Source organism: Rutilus rutilus (assembly GCF_951802725.1).
Source record: "Rutilus rutilus genome assembly, chromosome: 20".
Lineage (NCBI taxonomy): Eukaryota > Metazoa > Chordata > Actinopteri > Cypriniformes > Leuciscidae > Rutilus > Rutilus rutilus.
In genome coordinates this window covers 35624445-35649407 of record NC_140225.1, presented here as the reverse complement: position 1 = coordinate 35649407, position 24963 = coordinate 35624445, and the positions used below count along the sequence as shown (strand labels likewise).

The 24963-nt window shown below is 38.4% G+C and overlaps 1 protein-coding gene across 1 annotated transcript; it reads left to right on the top strand.

Annotated features, from left to right (window-relative positions):
* Positions 1 to 1667: 1667 nt before the first annotated feature.
* LOC311279650 (cilia- and flagella- associated protein 210-like) lies at positions 1668 to 24922 on the top strand (the record flags this gene model as incomplete). The annotated part of the gene is made up of 9 exons (XM_084391278.1): positions 1668 to 5625; positions 5703 to 5908; positions 10667 to 10823; positions 10911 to 11050; positions 15223 to 15427; positions 22293 to 22457; positions 22536 to 22739; positions 24624 to 24713; positions 24827 to 24922. The coding sequence occupies exons 1-9, from the start codon at positions 5485 to 5487 to the stop codon at positions 24920 to 24922; spliced, it is 1404 nt and encodes a 467-aa protein (XP_084247404.1). The 5' UTR covers positions 1668 to 5484.
* Between the last annotated feature and the right edge of the window lie 41 nt (positions 24923 to 24963).

Below are 24963 nucleotides of genomic sequence, written 5' to 3'. Positions count from 1 at the left end.
TAATTAAGTATGCAGGCCCCATTGTCTCCTGAGGTGTGAACCGCTAAATATGCATGATCGGTGACGCCCACTCCGCATATTGCCTTTCCAAACAGAAAGTGCTTTGCAAAATTCAAATCAATGTATTGTGTTATGTGAAGGATTAGGCAGGGTGATTTTCACATCATTTTGAAGAAAAAACACTAGGCGATGACATCTATTAGACAAAAGTCTTATTGGCACATATTTAGTATGTGTTTTATGGCCTTATTTCAGAAACTTTAGTTTTTAGTTTTTTCAATAACCACGCATAAACATTATTCTCTCAAAAATGCAGACATGTACATTCTTGTTGCTCACATATTATGGTAGCCCTGTTTGTGCTAAATAGTGTGTAATTTTTTTTTGCCATTAATATGTTTATAAGCAACTGAAAAAAGCACAAATGTCAGGGCGTGTCAGAACATCTCAAGGACCCCAAAAACACCTCAGACCCCAGAGGGTTAATAAGCATTAATCTATTTATGATAAATTTTACAGTGTTATTTTACATTTTATTACTTTATTAGATTTCTTTTTAGACCATGCCTGAACAGTAGTAGGCCTTCCTGAAATTAAAGCACTGTGTAGGCCTATATAAAGTGTATCTTTGTTTAATTGTTTATCTTTTGTTTATCTATTGTTTATCTTTGTTTATTATATATAAAACAAAAAGAACCATAAGAATACAGTTAAAGTACTGTATCGATAAGCAGTATCGGTAAGAGTAGGAATACCGTTAATAATTGTGCTTCAAAAAATAAATAAAAGTTTTTACTTACACCTTCTTGTTTAAATTCATTTACATAATATATAGGAATGTGTACCGTATTTTCCGCACTATAAGGCGCACCGGATTATAAGGCGCACCTTCAATGAATGGCCTATTTTAGAACTGTTTTCATATATAGGGCGCACCGGATTATAAGGCGCATATAGAATAGAAGATACTGCAGTCAAACGTTTGACTGGATTTGCGTTATGCAGTGGTCACCAACCTTTTCAAGCCTAAGATCACATCCAAAGTCCAAATGTAAACCAAGATACCTTGTTTATACTCGACGCGTCCGCATGAGCGCGAAGTTAATAAAAAAAATAATATCCGTCTGCTCAGGCAGATTCGGCTTAACAGCGCGCGCGCCTCTGAATCCGAAGATGCATGACTTTGAGCCGAATCTGCCCGAGCAGACGGATATTAGTAGTACATCTCATCACACCGGCACCCAGTTTGCGCGTCTAAATCAGTTGTATGGTCTGGTGTTCAGTCTAAAACAAAACAGTTGCGTCAAGTATAAATGCCTCGTCTGTTTGGGGAGGTGCGCGCGCAGTCAGCGGAGGCTCGCGCTCCGGTGTCAGGCGAAAGTATAAACAAGGTTTAAGTCAGCGGTTGTTTAACAGACGTTAACATAAGGCGCCAGATCCATATATAAGGCGCTCCGGATTATAAGGCGCACTGTCGTTTTTTGAAAAAAATAAAGGCTTTTAAGTGCGCCTTATAGTGCGGAAAATACGGTATAGAGCGTGATAAAAAGGTGACCTTAAAATTGTGGCGTTAAAGGTGATACATCCGAGGAAAAATTTAGGTGCACCCAAATAAAAAAGTTAGTCTGGAGCCCTGAACTTTCCGTACATAGCCTAGATCTACGCGCCCCCTAAACCCACATAATACAGATGGACAGTGACAGAAATTTGCACAAATTAAGCATACGTTCCATACAATTGAGGTATTATCGAAATATCTAAATTTTAATAACGAGTGATTATTTAACAAAAGGCAAGTAAAACGGTCAGGGTTACATTTTAGACACACACACACATAACGTTACACACACACACACACACACACACACACACACACCTCTGAAGCGATAGAAAAGTCCTCGGGACCGCATGTTACGACCCTGCGTTTTACTTGCTCGCCTGCTGGTGGCGTTGTTCTTCCATGAGAGCGCAGGAGATTGCACACACCTGTTCCCTGTTCACCACTTAATCAAGGAGAGGATAAAACATTGGCCTCCACCACTCTTCTTTACTTCGTCCAGGGGATTGACAGCCTCTGGAGAAGTCACTTGTTGCGAACCTTTATTTTGTCTACAGCCCATACCAACCTTTTCTCCTCCCCATCTGGATTATGATTTTTCCCCTTTGATTTTGAACCCTAGACTTCGTTATATTAAGTTATCTGTTTGTTTGAAGACTAATAAAATCTTGCAAGTCATTACTGAAGTGTACTTGTATATTTTATGTACGGTGGAGAACGAGCTGGCCGTAACATAAATTGGGTGTCTCGTCCGCGATCCTATGGGGGTAGGAAACGTTGGTAAGTATGGGTTGTATGTGTGTATGTTTTTGTGAATGGTTACCTTTATAAATGAGAACTCTGGTTAGTTAGAGTGTTTCCAGCTGGATTGTGAATACAACCCTTCCGACGGAGCACTGTTTGTTGTTTTGTTTTGTTATTTTGCCTTTCTTGTTTTTGGAGGTTATCCTGGGTGGAGATTCACTCTCTGTAGGGGGTACGCTTCCGGACCTTCAGTCTGACTGATTGTCGCGGAGCTCAGCGTTTAATGCCGCCCCGAGCCCGGTACATCTCTGAAGACCAGGTAGGATTTAGTTAGTGTTTTCTGAGTTAGGAGCTGGAGTTTTCTCATATTGTAAACGGTAAATCCATTCAACAAAAATAAGTAAAGGTAAATCATTGTGTTCGTGTGTATAGTGCGGTTTATTCTGGCGCTTACACTGTGTTTTGACTTGTGGGAAGTCTTCGGGAGTTTTTGTGAATGAGCATAGGTTGCGTAATATGGTGACGTAGTTCCTTTTTGAAGTAGTGGCTTATGGGAGTTGTATTTCGGGTAAACAGCGTCTCACGTGTAGTAGTTTCGTTTGTGTTATTGCGCGTATACTAGGGGTGGGCGGTACACCGGTGTCATAGTCATCACCGGTGTGACATTGCGCCACGACATGGATTTTCTAATACCGTCAATACCGTAATAAATCAATTATGTTCCTTGAACGGCTGCATTTACATTAGGGCTGTAGTCAACCAAAGAAATGCTTAGTCGACCAAAGTCCTGTCCTGCACAACGATTAGTCGACTAAAAAAAATAAAAATAAAAATAAAAAAAAGACGCGATGTTTTGCATTTTGATTGAACATTTATTAAACAATTGTCAGAGCATTTATAAAACAACAACGAAAAAACGTTTTTGTTTTTGTTTTATTGACACCTGGGATCCCCCGCGAAACGGTTCTCATTCGCGCTTGAATAAGGCCGGCGACACACTGGCTGCTGGCGTGAGAGTCTCAGCTGCGTTGGGTGTCTGTTTTTATTTCGGCTCCCATGTTAAAAGGTTGGAGTTTACACACTGCCTGCGTGAGACACGCGTCTCAGGCGCGGCTCGAGCCACGCGGAAAACGCGTTCATGCTAGAAATAGAACCGACGCCTGAGTGTTCCTGCAACAAGAGTGTTCTCTGGCTAGAGCGCAGAACAGCGGAGTTTGTATGAACCGAAGTGCATGCCTGAGCTTGTATTGCTGCTGTTGCTTTGACATTGTGGAAAATAGAATAAACAAAATGTATTAGACTTTTTACCCGTTATTATCAATCTAAATTAATCTCGTTTTTAATTTAGGCAAACTTAATTTCGTTTTTCTTTATTTAAATTCCGTTTTTTCTTTATTTAAATTTCGTTTTTCTTTATTTAAATTTTGTTTTTTCTTTATTTCAATTTCGTTTTTCTTTATTTAAATTTTGTTTTTTCTTTATTTAAATTTCGTTTTTCTTTATTTAAATTCCGTTTTTCTTTATTTAAATTTCATTTTTTCTGTATTTAAATTTCGTTTTTTTCTTTATTTAAATTTCATTTTTCTTTATTTAAATTTCGTTTTTTCTTTATTTAAATTTAGTTTTTCTTTAGGCCTATTTAAATTTCGTTTTTCTTTATTTAAATTTCGTTTTTTCTTTATTTAAATTTAGTTTTTCTTTAGGCCTATTTAAATTTCGTTTTTCTTTATTTAAATTTCGTTTTTCTTTATTTAAATTTCGTTTTTCTTTATTTAAATCTACCCTTTACTGTGTCAGTAATTTGTTAGTCAGAAAAATATTAGACTACCTTAAAAGTATTGCTTAATTAACAGACTGTGTGCGTTTTATATCACTAGTGCAGTGTCCGTTCTCGGAGAATATAGCCTAAGCCCTGCTCGCGTGAGGTGCGCCGCTTCCCGCTTGCGCTGTTCTGTAGTTTACTATTAATTCTGAACGTGTCGCGTCTCACGTGTCTGTCTATATTGCACCAAATGCGACACTGCACTCCCTTGTGAAGTCGATTGGATGAACGGTTCTCGAAATAATCAAAATGCAAACGGACGGACAGACACATAGAGATTACTACCTATATTCCTTACTGAGCGCGAAGCAGCAGTGCAGCCAGCCACAGGTGCGGTTCCCGAGTGTTCTACGTGGTGCGCTAAACTGTGGCGCTGTTACAAAATAGCCTAAATTAAAGCATTTAAAGTTGTGGATAAAACATAGGCTAATTATATTTAGAATACAGTAATATATAACTGCTTATAAAGGAATAAATATCAAGGAGTAAATCAATGAAAATTTCTTTATTGGTGAAAAAAAAAAAATAATAATTATGCGACTGGTCGACCAATGAGAATGTCAGTCGACCAAGACGGCATCGACCGATTAGTCGACTAAACGACTAAAGTTGACAGCCCTAATTTACATCAATAATATCTAATTCTAAATAATAAGGCATTAAATTTTCTTCAAACGTTCAGTTGTGGTCTGAATACCTGTCCTTATACTATATATCTTGTTGTAAATAAAAAAGTAAAACACATTTGTATCAGCCTTGCACGTGGTAGGTAAAAGCGGAGTGGCCATTAAACGACTGGTGAAACATCGTGAAGAAAGGTCGGGCCTGTAGCCTATATAGCAGGGGTGGGCAAACTTTTTGGCTCAAGGGCAATTACATTATTACACTGTTCTTGTGTTATTACACTGCTAATTTTTGTTTTGTTGTACACTGTTAAGTAAGATCTTTAGGTTTTTTGCAAAATAAATGTTGAGAATGCATAATACTCTCCCATGTCTCTTTTTGATAAGGATACCTACCATTTACTTATTATATTATAAAAATATTAACTTTATTCACATACTAAAGAGAGACAGGACAGGCTACTCCTCCCAAAATGTACCAAAAAAAAGTTATACCGTGATATTATACCGTCACCGTTCAAAAGATGAAAAATACCGTGATATTAATTTTAGGTCATATCGCCCACCCCTAGCGTATACATATACGAACAAAATGTCTTCGGTGGTCGAAGATTTCTTTGCGTGTCCGTCAGAAGCTTTGCTTGAGAGTTGTACAAAGGAGCAGTTAGTGCAAATCGCCGAACGCTTCAGTGTCGATCTTACTTCTCAAGAAAAGTAAAAAGCTAGAGGCGAAAGCCATGCGAGAGGCGCTGATCGAAGAGAGGAGGAAACAGCTGGACCTGCAAGAAGCAGAACACCAGGCCCAGAGACGAGAGGAGGCCATCAAGAGAGCTCAAACCCTGCAGTTCTACCAGACCGACCGAGTGAGAGCCTTCCATGTGCGTGTCTTACGGTATCAGATCACAAATCTTCTTCTGTGGTGAAGTGTTGTAGAAACGATCCTCTTGTTTTATAGAGCGCTCTGATGCTGACGGAGGTCCAGAAGGATAGGGAGGCTCAGGTCGAGCTGAAGCGCATGAGGCTGAAGGCCAGCAGAGAAGCAGACAGAGAGTTCTTTGCTGAAAGGGCTCGCAGGGAAGAGCAGGCGGTCCAGCGGGATCAGCAGAACGCCCTGTGTAGGAGACGAGACCGCCTGGCCGTCTCGGAGAGCTGGAGACTACAGTAAGGAGAAGTCATCTATGCTTCAGTGCACACACAGCTGACAACAACATGCTCGAACAACCTTTTGCTAGCGTTCCAATTAACATATAAATGTTATTTTCGAATGTTCTCTAAACATTCAAAGTGTCGACAACCTTTAAAATGTTTTTTATTTATTTTTCATTTCATTTGGGAATTCTCCAAACATTATGGGAAAGTTCCTTTTAAAAGTAATTGATGACGAGGCCGTAACCAGGGTTAGAACATGAGTGCGGTCCGGGGTGAGCTGTAAGAACACCCACAAATGCAACTCATTATATCCACTATACAGCCTAAACTTCCAAATGCAGACATTCTTTTGTCATCTCATGTGATCTCTAACCCTTCCTCTCAGTTGCTCTCCTCCTTGTCCTCATATCCGTCTTCCTCATCTTTCAATTTAGGCTTTTTTTTTTAAAGAAATACATCTAACGGATTTTGCCCAAACCTTTTGGCCATTCTACACTCTCTGTTCTGGAGGATAAACAGTGTTAAATTAGACCTTCTTTATTGCAGCACAATTTGTTATGTAACAATACTGATTACTGTAATATATTTCCATAATAAACATTGCTATATGGATAGGTAATGATAACTTTGCCTGTGCTCTAATGCAGTGGTTCTCGACTGGTTAGGCCAGTCACAAGTTTTTTGTGCACTTACTCGTGCCCATAGCGAGGCACCTGTCGAGTTAGAAGTCCATCGCACTAACGGTTCGAGAGATATGCGAAAGACAGACAGACAGACAGACATACTGACAGACATACTGACAGACAGACAGACAGACAGACAGACAGACAGACAGACAGACAGACAGACAGACAGACAGACAGACAGACAGACAGACAGACAGACAGACAGACAGACTGACAGACATACTGACAGACATACTGACAGACAGACATACTGACAGACAGACAGACAGACATACTGACAGACAGACAGACATACTGACAGACAGACATACTGACAGACAGACAGACAGACATACTGACAGACAGACATACTGACAGACTGACATACTGACAGACAGACATACTGACAGACTGACATACTGACAGACAGACATACTGACAGACAGACAGACAGACATACTGACAGACAGACAGACAGACATACTGACAGACAGACAGACATACTGACAGACAGACAGACATACTGACAGACAGACAGACATACTGACAGACAGACAGACAGACATACTGACAGACAGACAGACAAACTGACAGACTGACATACAGACAGACAGACATACAGACATACTGACAGACAGACAGACAGACAGACATACTGACAGACAGACAGACAGACAGACATACTGACAGACAGACATACTGACAGACATACTGACAGACAGACAGACATACTGAAAGACATACTGACAGACATACAGACAGACATACTGACAGACAGACAGACAGACAGATATACTGACATACATACAGACATACAGACAGACAGACAGACATACTGACAGACATACTGACAGACATACTGACAGACATACTGACAGACAGACATACAGACAGACAGACATACTGACAGACAGACAGACAGACATACTGACAGACATACTGACAGACAGACATACTGACAGACTGACATACTGACAGACAGACATACTGACAGACTGACATACTGACAGACAGACATACTGACAGACAGACAGACAGACATACTGACAGACAGACAGACAGACAGACATACTGACAGACAGACAGACATACTGACAGACAGACAGACAGACATACTGACAGACAGACAGACAGACATACTGACAGACAGACATACTGACAGACATACTGACAGACATACAGACAGACAGACATACTGAAAGACATACTGACAGACTGACAGACAGACATACAGACAGACAGACATACAGACAGACAGACAGACAGACAGACAGATATACTGACATACAGACATACAGACAGACAGACATACTGACAGACATACTGACAGACAGACATACTGACAGACAGACAGACATACTGACAGACAGACAGACATACTGACAGACAGACAGACATACTGACAGACAGACAGACAGACATACTGACAGACAGACAGACAAACTGACAGACTGACATACAGACAGACAGACATACAGACATACTGACAGACAGACAGACAGACAGACAGACATACTGACAGACAGACAGACAGACAGACATACTGACAGACAGACATACTGACAGACATACTGACAGACATACAGACAGACAGACATACTGAAAGACATACTGACAGACTGACAGACAGACATACTGACAGACAGACATACAGACAGACAGACAGACAGACAGACAGATATACTGACATACAGACAGACAGACAGACATACTGACAGACATACTGACAGACAGACAGACAGACATACTGACAGACATACTGACAGACAGACAGACAGACATACTGACAGACATACTGACAGACAGACAGACAGACAGACATACTGACAGACAGACAGACAGACAGACATACTGACAGACAGACATACAGACAGACAGACATACTGACAGACAGACATACTGACAGACATACTGACAGACAGACAGACAGACAGACATACTGACAGACTGATTGACAGACAGACAGACAGACAGACATACTGACAGACAGACAGACATACTGACAGACAGACAGACAAACATACTGACAGACAGACAGACATACTGACAGACATACATACTGACAGACAGACAGACAGACAGACATACTGACAGACATACATACTGACAGACAGACAGACAGACAGACATACTGACAGACAGACATACTGACAGACTGACAGACAGACATACTGACAGACAGACAGACATACTGACAGACAGACAGACAGACATACTGACAGACAGACAGACAGACATACTGACAGACAGACAGACATACAGACAGACAGACAGACATACAGACAGACAGACCAACGTTTCTGTAATTTATAGATAGTAGGGATGGGCGATATAGCCTCAAAATTGTATCACGATATTTCAAGAACATTTGCGATAATGATATTTATGACAATATAGGGTTTTTTTGGGGGGGGAAATGTTCTTGTTACATTTATCTCACCTAAATGTTTGCTCATTCATTACATTTTTACAATGTGGTAATTTTGTTGTTAAGAGTTTACACAACACATGGAAGCTTGATTTCAATCTTTGAATTAAATTGAAAAAAGTAACAAAAATGTACACAAAATAATAAAGATGCAAATAAAGACAAAAGTTTTTGGGTAGGTATAACACTAGTATTCAGAAAAACTACTACAGAAACTGAATAAACTAATCAAATGTAAAATAAATCTGATAGTCTTTTAGTCCTAAATGTCTTTTAGTCCTGAGTCCTGACTAAATTAAATACATATGCTGCTATTAATTCTGATTCCTTATAATTAATGCTATGTTTTGTTGTTTTGACGACAACATTAATGACAGTCAGACACATATTGTCACTTTTAGAGCTATAGTGCATGGATCCATTACTGTTTTCATGCCTGTCACACTGTCACATGAGTTTTATACATAACCGTCTGTGTTTACGAGTATACTAACCAATACCGGAATTTTGACACATATAATCCGCGAAAAATAACTTTTGTTACTCGCGAGCTGTTTGTGAGGCGGCTTTACTGTAGGCCTATGTATGCACGCAGAGAAAACCATCTCTCAGAGAGCGCGCGAGTACTGGATAGTTTAAAATCGCTTGAATGTTTAAACTGATAAGACTTAAAAAGACGTTAAAATTATAAACTTTTGTTAGGATACAATGCTGGCCCGATTGTGCCAATTCCGTCATGTCCCGACTCTTAAATGCAAGAGTCTAGTATCGGCGCCTGCAGCGCGCTTGACGTTTGCCTTGTTCAACCCATTTAGAGAGAGAGAGAGAGAGAAGATGACGCAGCACCGCTGAACACTCAAGCTGTTTGTGAAATTGTGTCTCTCAGATAGTTTTAAAATGATTGATTTGACTTTATAATCTGTGTTGATTCATTTACTGCTGACTTACTTTCAGACAGGTGTTGTTGTCGCAAGGGAAATGCGCCATACGTCATCGCGTCGCTATTGATATCGCGATATGACACTTTTTTATCATGTAAAAAAATATACCGGTATTATCGTGGACGGTATGATATGGCACAGCCCTAATAGATAGATATTACCATATTCTGAGTTTTTTATTCATTTTGAGGAATGCTGAATATGTTTTTGTGCAAGTGAGATGCAATAACCCTCATGTTCACACACAAACGCCTCTGCACTTACTGCCGATCTCTCCCAACATGGGGACAGGAGAGCTATCCGTCCGGAAATGGGAAAACCTGTGTTACTTATTTGAAAGAGTGACTCGGATATTTTGTGGTAAATTTAAAAGTAATGTAAATGTAAAGTAACTCGTCACTTGAAAAAAGTAATCTGATAAAGTAATGCGATACCCCGAACACTGCTTGTGAATGTTCTCTGAACGCGCTGAAATAATTAGTAACATTCAAGAAATGTTAGACGATTGTCCAACTAAAGCAATTCATTAAAGAAAAAAACACTCCAGGAATGATGTATAAATAATGTTTTTGTGTGAATGTTTTGAGGACATGATTAACTTTGATAACTTTGAACGAACATTCTATTAACGTTACTAGAAGACCGTTTGTTCGTAACTTTGAGGTTCTGACAACATTCCCTGTCAGCTGGGAATTCCCTTAAAGCACAAGGTGTCTGACGTCTCCCGCTTTATTAGGTGTCAGGATCATGAGATGAAGAAAGAGCAGAAGAGGCAGGAGATCAGGAGGGAGGCTGTAGAAATAGAGCGAATTAGAGAGTGTGCTCTGATGGAACGGGCCATGAAAGAGCGCAAGAAACACGAAGAGAAGAGGAGCTCGACGAAAGCTTTTCGGGTAAGGCGGTTGTTGGACAACATTCACACTGTGAAAGCAGACTGAATCAGATGCGGTTTAGAAATCCCTTCTTCTGTCTTCCATCAGGACCTTCTGACCGAAAGAGAGCTGAAGAGAGCAGCGGAGGCTCGGAGGCAGGAGGAAGAGGAGGAGAGAAAAAAGCAGATCACCAGCCAGAGAGAGGAAGAGAAGAGAGTGTGGAAGGAGAAGCAGGAGGGAATACTCAGGTACTCTACATCAGACAAATGCGTCCTGTGCTGGAGATTACAGGATTCTCATTAGTGCCAGAAATTAACTTCTTTATTTTGCTTCCTGCTAAATTTTACATGTATGAGGGCTAGCACGTATAAAACACACAGCATGCTGATTATTTATGTTAAACACTTCCAATCCATACTAAACTTGATATATTAAATGCTAGACAACAGATAAAATAACTTTGGGCGCATTTTAGGCATTTTTGTTACTTAAAAACTGTGAATCTCTAGAGATCATGGGCTGTTATTTTAGTATTATTTATAGTATACAGTATTTAGCAATGGTTTGAATGACCTTTTATTGTTATGTTTTCTGTTTAAGTTTTAGGAATTGTGAGTATGTGCTTCTGTCATTTTTTTTTTATTCGTTTTTTTCGTCTTTTTCTTTTGAGCTTTATTTTATATTTATTTCAGTTTTAGTTTTAGTAATTTTAGTACTTCAACTTACAAATTGAAATGTTATTTCAGTTAGTTGCCAAGGCAACATTTGTAAGTTTAAAGCAGAACTTGGTAACTTTTTTAACTTAATAAAACTGTCTAGAAATCATTTGGATCAGGGTTTCCGCGGGGTTGTAAAAGGTAGTAAAAGGTAGTAAATTAAATTTTGCCAAATTAAGGCCAGTAAAAAGTAGTAAACGTCATCTGACGAGGTAGTAAATTTTCGAAGCCCCATCTAACTGGGTCTATATGGTTTTCATTTAGGGTAACTTACGTGTGCAGGCCTATTTCCTTACTAAACTTCCATGAATTTATTTTTATTTTGAGTCGGACCCAAAGACAGGGAAAAGAAAGATCGGACCTGAGTGAACGGAATGACGTCACGCGATGTGTACGTTGGGCGGTTCAAGCTGGTACCTTAGCTTGGCGGTAAATTTTTCATCACCACCTCAATATATGAGTTTCCATTTTTCGATATATTTTTGAAATGCGATATGGAATTAGACCATATCGCATATATCGATATAGTTCAAACTTGCGCTGTGATCCTTGCTCCCCGCGTCCCCGCCCCTCCTTTTCCACTCTGCCTGCGTGTTTAGAGCGTTATGTTATGAGAGGCGAATCATGACTACTTCAGAAAACCCAGCACAATAGGAACTACCAGGCAGTGACATAAGTGTACGCTGAAATAAAGTTTTTCACCTCAGAAACACGGACTTTCTTGTCCTGTCAGCCGTTATCCTCGTAGCGCACACTCTTCAATTGAACACGCAAATGCGGCGGCGCGCGCTGTGTATCGCCTCACTGTATATAAAGTGCAAAAGAAACTACGAGCATGCAACGCCGTTACGTTGTAAATTACACGAATTAAAAGTAATGCAGGTATGATTTTCATTCTATTCACCAGGAGCAGTTTCCATGTTTCATTAACAGTTATTGTTAATATTGTGTATTCACCATGGCAACTGTCGTTTCCATATTAACCCCAAAATACCAATTTATTTTTCTTTGTGTTATTTTTTTATATTTTTAAATGACTGTAGTGGCTCATACCAACATTATATTAACAAAAACTAGTTTGGGACTGCTATTTAATAGCTTTAGCATAGGCCTAATGTTTATTTATTAATACTAGTTTACTATTAGTCATATTCTTACAATTTATGTTAAGTAAAGGGGGACAGTACTTGTGTGTTTTTATATATATATATATATATATATATATATATATTCATATATATATATGTATATATATATATATATATATATATATATTCATATATATATATGTATATGTGTGTGTGTGTGTGTATATGTATGTATGTGTATATATAGGCAAATTATAACATGTTTACACAAAATTTGTTTATATATATTCAATGTAAACTTTGATAATCATAATTAATAAATCACAATTCCAATTCCAAGGGAATAATCAGCAATTATGATTTTTGTCATAATCGTGCAGCCCTAAGGTGAAGAAACCTGTTTATTATTTATTCATTTGATTTTGCAACTGTTCACTGAAATAGCTGGTTTCAATAAAACTACTTGTGATATGTCATATTTGGCTTTGACTTTGACTGAACATTTGCCCTCAGTTTGCGGAAAAAATATCGGGATATATATCGTATATCGATATTCAGCCTAAATATATCGGGATATGACTTTTGGTCCATATCGCCCAGCCCTAATTTGAGGTCAGCTGTCGTAAACCAGTGCCACCTGCACCACCACGGCAGCGATAGCCAGACAGCAGACCTTACCGTCACAAACATCAGCCCTCAGGGTTCTCTGGTGCCTGAACATCGCAGCCAACCATCATTAATATAATTCGAATGAGGGCATTGGGGAATTGTTCGAAAACATGTTCACTGACTCCAATATAGCCAAAAGTTTTGCGTGTGGCAAGGATAAAACTAATATGTATGATGGGTGTGACAGTGTCACACTTATACCTTATAGTAAGTAGTAAGTGGTGCTTTGCATACCCCTCCCACACCCCCAAAAAAAGGGCTGCTGCTTGATGTCGTGTTGGTAGTAAAAAATATTGTGGAGGTAGTAAAAGGTAGTAAATTCATCTCTATGATTCCTGCATAAACCCTGTTGGATGGTTAAACAACCTGTTCTGGTGATACTGGTGACTTTCCCTGCTCCCCCCAGCGTTCCCAGGCGGAAAACCAACCTTGCAACTTGGGCACTACCGTCCCGGCAAGATAGAAATGGGAAGTCTCGTGAGAAGCGAGAACTAGAACGAGAACGAGCGCGAAACACAAATTGCTTTACGGCAATTCGACATAAACACACACGCATGTATGATGTATTACCAGATTACCCACCTCGGTAGACCTAGCTCCACACGATACAGTTGGCTTGCTCCGATCAAAACACACGCACATGAGCAGCGGTAGAGAGGGGGAGGAGGCGCCGCAAGGGAGTTATTTACGACTGTGTTGTGAAATATACGCCCTCCCACAGCTGTAGGGGGAGCTCGTGGGGAAAACACACGACAACAAAAGGGAAAATCAGCGAAGAAGTGACTAGAGTTCGCTAGAGTTACCGAGTTCTCCTTTAAGGTTTAAGTTTTTCATCTAATGTCTCATCTAATATTTGTATTTTTTATTTTTAGCTTCACAACACAGTAAACCCTAACGCTCAAAATAATTCATTGTATTGAGTAGGGCCAACTCAAATTATACAAATTAGTTCCATCAAATTAACAAAAGATACTTAAAATGTTACGAGTATTTAAAACTTTCTTTTTTCTTTTGAGTTCACAAAACTGACACATTTTAAGTACGTTGAATTGTTTTGTTGTTTTGAGTTCTATGTACTTGTTTCTTTTAATTTTGACAAACTTAAATTTAACTGAAACTAGGCTGGGATTTTTTGTGGGAGATTTAGTAGTGTTTAATGTTTTGCTATGCTAGTTTAGAAGAGTTTCTGTTATGTTGGGTTTTTTGAGTCGCCATCATGGCTGGTGACGAGTGGAGCATGAGCTTGCTTTGAGAACAGTGTGTGTTAAATGTTTTAAGTTGCTGTACTCATTCCACAAGTGCTATGATATGCTGATGCTGTCAAAGCATCGTGTCACCAATTAGCAAGGTAGCACTTGTTGAATTAGCTGGTTAAATCTAGCCAAGTTTCCACTACTAAAAACACTGAAGATTACATGACAATTTTAAGTTGTGTATGAATGATCTTACTCAAATATTTTAAGTTAAGAGCAATTAAAATGTATGATTACAAAACAAAAATCTGCAAGCTCTGCTTACTTAAACATTCAATTTCTTAACTTAAACAATTTGATGTTACTGATTACCTCAAATTATGTGAGTTTTGCCAACTTTATTCGGGTTTACAGTGTATTTAACCAACTAGAAACTGCTCTTTCTGAGTGTTAGTTTCAAATTCAAACTTGCTTGCAAACCAGTTCCAATCTTTCATTTGTCTGTGAAAGGTCTTTTGGGAACATTTATACAAATGTAAATAAATTAGTGTATAAACCTAAATTCAAAATAAACTAATTCAAAAGATTGCTACCATTTGACATCCACATTCTTACAGCTTGCTCATTCATGAATCACATCTAACTGGGAAGGTTATTGAAATCAGTGTGGGAAGCCTGAAGAGAAAGTATACTTCTTTCCACTGCTTGCTTTGTCTCAGAACTGGGCTTGTATTTGACTTTATGTTTGCTTTAGAGAGCGTCAAAGACCCAGAGACACTGTTATACAGAAGTTAGACATGCAGAAGATGGAAGAAATCAATCTTCTGAGGAAGAATGAGGAACAGAGCATTGCAAAAGCAGTGACTGAACGTGAGGCCAAACAGGCCCGAGTGCAAAGTGAGAGAGGAGAAAAACATGCAGCCATGTGGGAATCTATCGCTGCACACAGAGAATCCAAGGTAAATGACCTATTCCTAATGTTTTTACAGATGGTGGACAACCAAACTGCCTATTACCGCCGCGCCGAAATCACCGCGGCGAAAATAAACCAGCCGCATTTCAAAGTCGTTCCCGAAATGACCGCCAGGTGGCGCAAAGGGACATTGTGCAAAACAGCAGCAATTGCCGCATTTTAAAATGTAAGTGGGTTAAATATAAAACCCTAAGCCTAATAGGCATATTTTTCATATATATAAATAGGCCTATTAGGCTACAACAGAATAGAACCAAAGATAGAATAAATTTTTGAACTGAAAAAAATAGAATCAAAAGTTAAAAATAGAGACGATATTAGGAGCAATGACGCGGAATATTTTTACTATTCTATTGAGGAATTAGATAAATGAAGAGCTCTCGTGAGCGATACAATTGCATAGTAATTTATAGTGATTTCAAAAGCAGTCCTTAAAAAAAAATAATACATTGAGTAGTGTGGCATAATTTTTGAGAGATTACTCGGAACGCGTTTTAGTTAAGATCCTGGTTTCAATGCCCTTAATGTATATAGGCTAGGCTACTGCTTTAAAAAAAATGTCACAACGCGTTTTGAGATTGTTTTGAATTAAACATTGAAGTTTAAAATGTAGTGTTTTGGCACACCAGGCCGAGTGGCGTTACGCATTGTTCAAAAATCAGGTTTTATTCTGGCATGTTGAATTGGCGTTAGATTTTTTTTTTTTTGATTTATTAGATTTAGATTTTAGATTTCGTTAGATTTATTTTTCTCATAACAGCTAAAATAACTAATATATGCCTTGTCTTAATATGACCTACTTAATATAGGCAATAGGCATAATAGCCTATATAATAAATTAGCAAAACTTGGCCACTAAATATTTAATTTTCAATTATTTGAATTATCACAATTATGCACATATAGACATAATCAGAGAGTAGCCTTTTTCTTTTCGTTTTGAATTATTTCGTTTGAAGACATTTCAAGCTTTGTGTATTTGATGTATTTATCATGTCTGTGTGAGGCATACGCTGAGTTTCGTTAAGTTAGGAGGATGAGATGCGCTCCAGCTGACGTGCAACGCAAGTGACCGCGCGGGCGCCTCCATGATTAGTGTCTGTTATATTTGCTTCTCTTACTTAAAAGTTTTCTCTTACTTAAAACTTTAAATCCAGGCAATTGGTTGATGAAAAATTGATTAAAATTATGATACAATTTATAGAAAACGAAATTCACTTTAAAGAAAGGTTTTCTACTAAACAAAACGTAATGAAGTGGTCAAAATCATGTCTGACCCACTCCATATCCATCTCTCGATATAATGCATCCTATCTTACTCGTGCTGTTCACTTTTCATATTCAACATAGATGGAAAAAAATAACATTATAATATTTTAACAAATATGATACTAAATGAGATTATTTAATGGCTACAACAGTATAGTAGGCCTATAGACTTTCTTTTTTTTAGAATAGAATTTTGCTGTGCACTTGCATATTAGTGTCAGCTGGGAAGGAAATATAGAGACCAGACCTCTTGGAACTTTAATTGAATACATAGCGTTGGTAAAGCATACTGAAATTACATCCCTACAAATTTATTAGGCCCTACTGAAAATAAATGTATCGAATTTAAGCAAAGTAGCCTAAATGTTAAGACTGTAAGCCCTTTGCTTTTTTACGTAGCCTATAAAGGATTCTTATAGCCGACTTTGTGTTAATTTAATTTGTAGAGGATTTTTTTTAACTCAAACATTAACACTGAAATAAATGAAACTAAATTATTGTAAATTTTTTGGCACACCACGACGAGTGGCGCTATGCATTGTTCTAAAGCCAGGTTTTATTCTGGCATGTTGAATTAGTGTTGGACAAACGCGGCGGCGCGTTCATTTGAATGAAGAGCGTTTGAGCGAACACACACTGGAACGTTAGGCCATGTCGCAACGAGTGAATCGTGGCCGAGTGGTTGAACTTACGTTATGATCATATAGATGACACGAGTTCGAATCCCGAACTAACTTGGACAACTGATATTTTTATATTAGCCTATTAATGCATTAATGCGTTTAAACGACAAACGATAAAATCAGAACCAGTATTCTGTTGCGTTCATGGTTCCAGTGGCAGTAATGCATCCACGGCTTTTCAAAATGTCACAAAGCGTTTTGAGATTGTTTTGAATGAAATATTGAAGTTTATAATTAAGTGTTTTGGCACACCACGCCGAGTGGCAAACTCTTTGTTTTGTTTTGCAAACTCAGCTAGCCTGTGGGGGGTTTGGAGAAGGCAATAGTTGCTTTATCGTGGGGGTGCAGGACAGAGGTGTTAATGTTCCGTCTTTCATATGGAGAGTGTCGGAGCCAGCCTGATGAGCAGGCAAAGGCTAAATTCTTTTAAGGATTAATCTCAAAATCTCCAAAAGTCCATAGCCTATGTACAGTAGGCCCTATATCTTATTAAATTATATATTGTAGTTTTATTGATTGTATTTAAAGGGTTTCCACACACAATTTCAATTTAGCAGATACAGAGCTCTTTAATTCGCGACCCACCTCGTTTTATTGTAAGGTGAATTCAGCAAGGCATGTTGTATCTTTGAAGGAACAAAAGCTATTTGTTACTGCCACTGAAACCATGAACGCAACAGAATACTGGTTCTGATTTTATTGTTTGTCGTTTAAACGCATTAATAGGCTAATATAAAAATATCAGTTGTCCAAGTTAGTTCGGGATTCGAACCCGTGTCATCTATATGATCATAACGTAAGTTCAACCACTCGGCCACGATTCACTCGTTGCGACATGGCCTAACGTTCCAGTGTGTGTTCGCTCAAACGCTCTTCATTCAAATGAACGCGCCGCCGCGTTTGTCCAACACTAATTCAACATGCCAGAATAAAACCTGGCTTTAGAACAATGCATAGCGCCACTCGTCGTGGTGTGCCAAAAAAATTACAATAATTTAGTTTCATTTATTTCAGTGTTAATGTTTGAGTTAAAAAAAAATCCTCTAAAAATTAAATTAACAAATTTTTTCTTTCGTGATTTGTGTGGATGACACACAGCGACATATACAGTATTATCAGCTGTATTATTAATGCTTAATTTCGAGAAAGACCCGCCGCGCGCAGTGAGGGAGACCAAACTTAGTAAAAAAATATCCAGCGCGAGAGAGGCAAAGAAAAACGCCTGTTCTTAATTTATGTTGCTTTGAACTTTTTTCGTTTTGTACCGTTTTAATTTTTTAATTTAGCTGCAATTTCTTTGACAATAGAAATTTAAAATGTTGCAAGAATAAGATTCTGTGTTTCTTATTTTGCATCACAAAGGGAATAAACTCTATCGATGCAACCCTGTTTAACCCCCTGAGGTCGGGTGACGCGCGGGCGCGTCAACTCGATGTTACTAAATGTTTCTATTAATATCTCCGCGATTGTGCAGCACACATAAATGGTTCTGATTTTGCCGTAATCTATAGATTCTCAGCTTCAACGTCCTTATTCTCGCGAAATCGTACGTGACTCACACAGAGAGCAAGAGGGAAGACAAGATGACCGTTCAAAAAAAAAAAAAAAAAATTGACCGTTCACCTTGCGTGATTGGTGGGCTAGCTTGCCTGTCTGCATTTTGTGTGAAACTAACCAATAGATGCGGTTGAAATCCCTAAGTACCCTCCCATCTCCTCACAGTGATGAAAATACAAAGCTGACATGGAGAGAGAAAGAGTAGAAAAGTCCGCGAAAGAAAAAGACCGCGAAAAAAACATGGCAAAAACATATATAAAGAAGAGGAAAAGTAAGAAGAAGACGATGAGAGATAATGGCGAAGACATTGGTATTGAAAGACGTACTTGCGGCGGTTTTGGAGAGCAGCGACGAGGATGAACGAGTTCCCGAGCCTGATGGATTTTCTTCTGATGTAACTTTAGATGATGAGGATTATGATCACAGAAGAGATCCAGTTGAAGACGGGTAAGCATATTTATTTTATAAAAACCTTGTTCGCATGGTGCACTTTGTGCTAGACTAACTGTGACCATCTTGGCTAAAATAAGCTGCGCTGTACTGCTTGGTGTATCTGAACTTTGACAAATTGACTGTGCCTTTAGCAAAGTGTTTACTTTATGTAAAAGTTATTTTCTTGTGTAAAACTGAGGTAACGTACACTTACAAATAGTAACGTTGTAGGCATGTAGGCTGTTTTTGGTGGTCTACTTTTGATAACTAATGTAATATTTCTTCACCTCAATTCACAATTTGAATAACATTATCTCTTGTAGTGATGAATCAATATGTTTTGGCCAAATTGATAATGCAAGTCCTAACTTATTTGTTTTTGTGTTTTTTTCAGAGAGGATTCACAGCTACCAGGGCCCAGTGCAACACAGGCAGCCTCACCTGTGCCCGGCCCGCCACCAGGTCACCACCAGCCCTTACACAGCAACCATCATCACCAACCCGGCCAGCCAAGAGGTCCCGTACCCCCCCAGCATCAACCAGCACTATTTCTAATATCTAATATATAGTTCAGCTTTGGTTTGAAAAAAAAAAATGTTGAAACGTTGACAAGAAAACATGAACATTTTTACATTTTGTGAATATTGTTAGTAGTGAGCTTTTCTCACAAAGTAAACGTTTTGCTTGAAAGAAAGACCTGTTGTAATGCTACTTTTTCATTTGCACACATCCCATAAAGCTTGATATGTAGTAGGAAGTTATTTTAGTCCTATTTTATCTCAGTCCCTCTAACATTTGGTGAAGGTAGAGTCACAGACAAAACTTGTACTAAAAAACGATTTTTCAAAATGTCACTTTAGACAATTATTATTCATTATCTACTATTTTATTCATATATTACACTACTTTTGTGACCCTAAGACTTTGGGGAACCCATATCAAGGGCCAAAATAATTCGTCCACATGAGTAATGGTATGTTTCCACAAGAGATTTGAAGAATTTCAAAAATCAGACTTATATTTTTCACCTTTTAGAGCCAAATTATCCCTCTCTCTCTCTTTAAACAATGCTCTAGGACAAGTGGTGAGCTCATCAGAGAAAGAGCTGGGTTTTCTCTGCACATTTTGATATAAAACACATGGGATTATGTTATGTAATTGCCTTTTAAAGGTGAATTTAATAAGATATGTAAAATCGAAGAAAAAGTGAAAAAATGCCCCTAGACCTCAGAGGGTTAAATAAATAAACTGTCCCGACACTTTATTCATACCTTGAAATGTGCGATGGGTTTTCAAACTTAATTAATTTTCTTTTTCTTTTACATTTTCATTTTCATTGTTTATTTTTTAATTGAAAGTAATACTGTATTGAAAGTATTTTTCTGATTTGTTCGATCTGTTTTGAAAAATGTCTTCCGTTGCTATGGCCGGGTATCACTGTCAGTCATCTCAATCTCGTGAATGATTCACACACACAAAAAAAATAATTTAGCAGATTAAAGACGAGCTTCATCATCTTCATTTTCTGGTGCAATCGGCTGATAGTCTTCCTCTTCCTTCATCAGTGTCGTCTTTGCAGCGGCACAACTGGAATGTTGCAAATTTATGTTGTAATGTACAATTGATGATTAAACAAGACGATTGACTTTAATAAACAGATGCATATTTAAGCATCAAGAACGGAAAAACATAAACACTGTCAGCTACACTGAGATTCGATCTCAGATCGTTTGAAGCTCCGAAAGGCTATTGTTAATGCATTGACCACAGAGCTATGGTCTGAATAGCCTAGGTCTACTACTGTTTGTTCGGTAGTTGAACCGATTTGAATTCGGCCACGGATTTGTTTTGTTTTATTTTGTTTTAAATGTATTTTTACATATTTTGCTTGTTAAAATTCTGCAAATTAACCAATTCTGTTGTAGCATAATAGGCCTATATTTTTTCCCTAAAAGTTTGTTTTATTCTCTGCTTTGTTTGTTTATATTTTTACATATTCAATCAGTCTCATTTTTGTTCAAATAATGAAAAAAGTTTTTTTTTGTTTTTTTTACAAGATCTTGCGCCATGTTTCTTTTTTTTCAATTTTTTTTTTAAAATAAACAGATAGGAAACTTACCTTTTAAAATGCCGCAGTTGCTGCTGTTTTGCCCTGTCACTTGCGCCACCCGGTATAGCCTAGTCATTTCGCGAACGACTTTGAAATTGGACTGGTTTATTTTTGCTGCGGCAGTAATAGGCATTGTGGTTGATTATTTATTAAATAATTCAATTGATAATCATAACAACATGTAAGCCTATTTAATTCTGAATATAACAAAGAATGCTTAAGCCGACTAACATCGGTTAGTAACTGCAAGTCCTGAAAATGTTTTAATTTTATGTAAGTAAATGACAAGTAACCTATTGACATAGCCTTTCTAAATTATAGAAAAACTGGGCACACAATTTTAACGTGTCTACTTTGTTTAAATTTAATGCATTTGAATTCGTTTAACCACAATATTTATCTTGAATTTATCTGTGGCCTCTCAGCTCAGATTACTGCCGCGGCAGATTACGTCATAAAGAGAATAAACTGACACTTTTCAAAGTCTGTGATTACAGCGCCACTCAGCGGTAAAAGGCAGCAAATACACATCCCAATTTTGCCGCCGCGGGAACGGCGGCGGTAAAAGTCTCATTCTGGTTGTCCACCATCTGTATACATGTAAACATGTTTAAATCTGCGCTCCGCGTCGTGCCTCACATCGCCCCTCAGCCGCTCCACTGTAACACACGGCTGTGCTGGGCCTTATGGCTTCATTTTACCACAGTGATGCTGGGTTAGAGCATCACACTGTTATGAAATGCATTTATACATTTGAAATGCATTTATTGAATTAAACATTTTTCTCAACTCTATATCAGAGGCGAGAGCTGCAACAAAAGGCAGAGGATGAAAAACAGAAATCTCTGGAGATGCTGAATGCACTGAAGGAAGCAGATAAACTCTTCAGGGAAAAGGAACAACTTAAAGCTCAAAAAGCTAAAGCTAAAGGAAAAGCACTGCAAGACAGCTACATACAACAAATGGTGGGTATTATTTTAATATGTTTTATTTTATGCATTGAAGTCATAATTTCTCTCTAATGCAACACTGGTTTTGTAAAGGCTGAAAAACGTGCAAGTGATCTCCGTACGAGAAAAGAACAGGAAGACTTGGTGGCGAAGAACATCGCTCTCATGGCTGAGGAGGAAAACCAGTTCCAGAAATATGCCAAACAAGTCATCGAAACAGCCCAGAAGGCCGAGAGAGACGTCTCCCCTCTCCTGAAGAACAAGCGGTCACTTCATGGAAACGGCAAGAGCACGCAAGTATTTTCTTCTTAATATCCAGTTCTCCTGTTGGTCACTTTACTATTTGACTCAAGGTAAGGCTATTTTCGATTCTCTGCTTATCAAAGAATTTGCTGACTTTCTATCAGAGTTAGTTTTGGCTGCAGATAAAGTCATAATTGTTGGTGATTTTAATATACATGTAGATAATGAAAAAGATGCATTGGGATTGGCATTTAAAGACATTCAGAACTCTATTGGAGTTAGACAACACGTGTCAGGACCTACTCATTGTCGTAATCATACTCTAGTCTAAATCTAATATTATCACATCAATGTTGATGCCGTTGAAATTCTGCAGCAGAGCGATGACATCTCAGATCATTATCTAGTCTCGTGTAAACTTCATTTAGCCAAAGCTGCAAAGCAGACTCCGTGTTACAAATATGTTAGACCTATCACTTCTGCCACTAAAGATTGCTTTATTAATAATCTTCCTGATCAGTTTCATCTCCTCAGCATCCCAGATAGCTTAGCAGAACTCGATATTACGACAGAAACTTTTAACTCTCTCTTTTCCAGCACTTTAGACACAGTTGCTCCGTTGCGCTTAAAGGGTCATGACACCCCCCTCTTTCAGCTCAAGTCTAGCTCACAATCTTTTTGAAAAATGCAACTTAATTGGGCGTGGTGGCTGTGAGAAGAAGGGCGGGGAGTGGGTGTGGTATGGCACGGCAGGGGAGAGGGGAGGGGGGGGAACTGTCATCGCCAGTGGCCCATGCATGCATATCGACTGTCACTAAAAATCAGTGGTAAAACGAGAGGAAATGCTAGATTTTTTTATAGCTGGCAAAGTTAAAGTCTAATGAAATACACTGACACCTTATAATTGTATTTAAAACATATAAATGCACATGTATATGTATAATTATGTCATTATAAAATATATATTTGTTTATATACACACTATAAATGCATATATTTGAAAATAAAATAAAAATTCGCTTAAAAAAAAACAAACATACATAGCCTAGATCTACGCGCCCCCTAAACCCACATAATACAGATGGACAGTGACAGAAATTTGCACAAATTAAGCATACGTTCCATACAATTGAGGTATTATCGAAATATCTAAATTTTAATAACGAGTGATTATTTAACAAAAGGCAAGTAAAACGGTCAGGGTCACATTTTAGACACACACACACATAACGTTACACACACACACACACACACACACACACACACACACACACACACACACACCTCTGAAGCGATAGAAAAGTCCTCGGGGACCGCATGTTACGACCCTGCGTTTTACTTGCTCGCCTGCTGGTGGCGTTGTTCTTCCATGAGAGCGCAGGAGATTGCACACACCTGTTCCCTGTTCACCACTTAATCAAGGAGAGGATAAAACATTGGCCTCCACCACTCTTCTTTACTTCGTCCAGGGGATTGACAGCCTCTGGAGAAGTCACTTGTTGCGAACCTTTATTTTGTCTACAGCCCATACCAACCTTTTCTCCTCCCCATCTGGATTATGATTTTTCCCCTTTGATTTTGAACCCTAGACTTCGTTATATTAAGTTATCTGTTTGTTTGAAGACTAATAAAATCTTGCAAGTCATTACTGAAGTGTACTTGTATATTTTATGTACGGTGGAGAACGAGCTGGCCGTAACATAAATTGGGTGTCTCGTCCGCGATCCTATGGGGGTAGGAAACGTTGGTAAGTATGGGTTGTATGTGTGTATGTTTTTGTGAATGGTTACCTTTATAAATGAGAACTCTGGTTAGTTAGTGTTTCCAGCTGGATTGTGAATACAACCCTTCCGACGGAGCACTGTTTGTTGTTTTGTTTTGTTATTTTGCCTTTCTTGTTTTTGGAGGTTATCCTGGGTGGAGATTCACTCTCTGTAGGGGGTACGCTTCCGGACCTTCAGTCTGACTGATTGTCGCGGAGCTCAGCGTTTAATGCCGCCCCGAGCCCGGTACATCTCTGAAGACCAGGTAGGATTTAGTTAGTGTTTTCTGAGTTAGGAGCTGGAGTTTTCTCATATTGTAAACGGTAAATCCATTCAACAAAAATAAGTAAAGGTAAATCATTGTGTTCGTGTGTATAGTGCGGTTTATTCTGGCGCTTACACTGTGTTTTGACTTGTGGGAAGTCTTCGGGAGTTTTTGTGAATGAGCATAGGTTGCGTAATATGGTGACGTAGTTCCTTTTTGAAGTAGTGGCTTATGGGAGTTGTATTTCGGG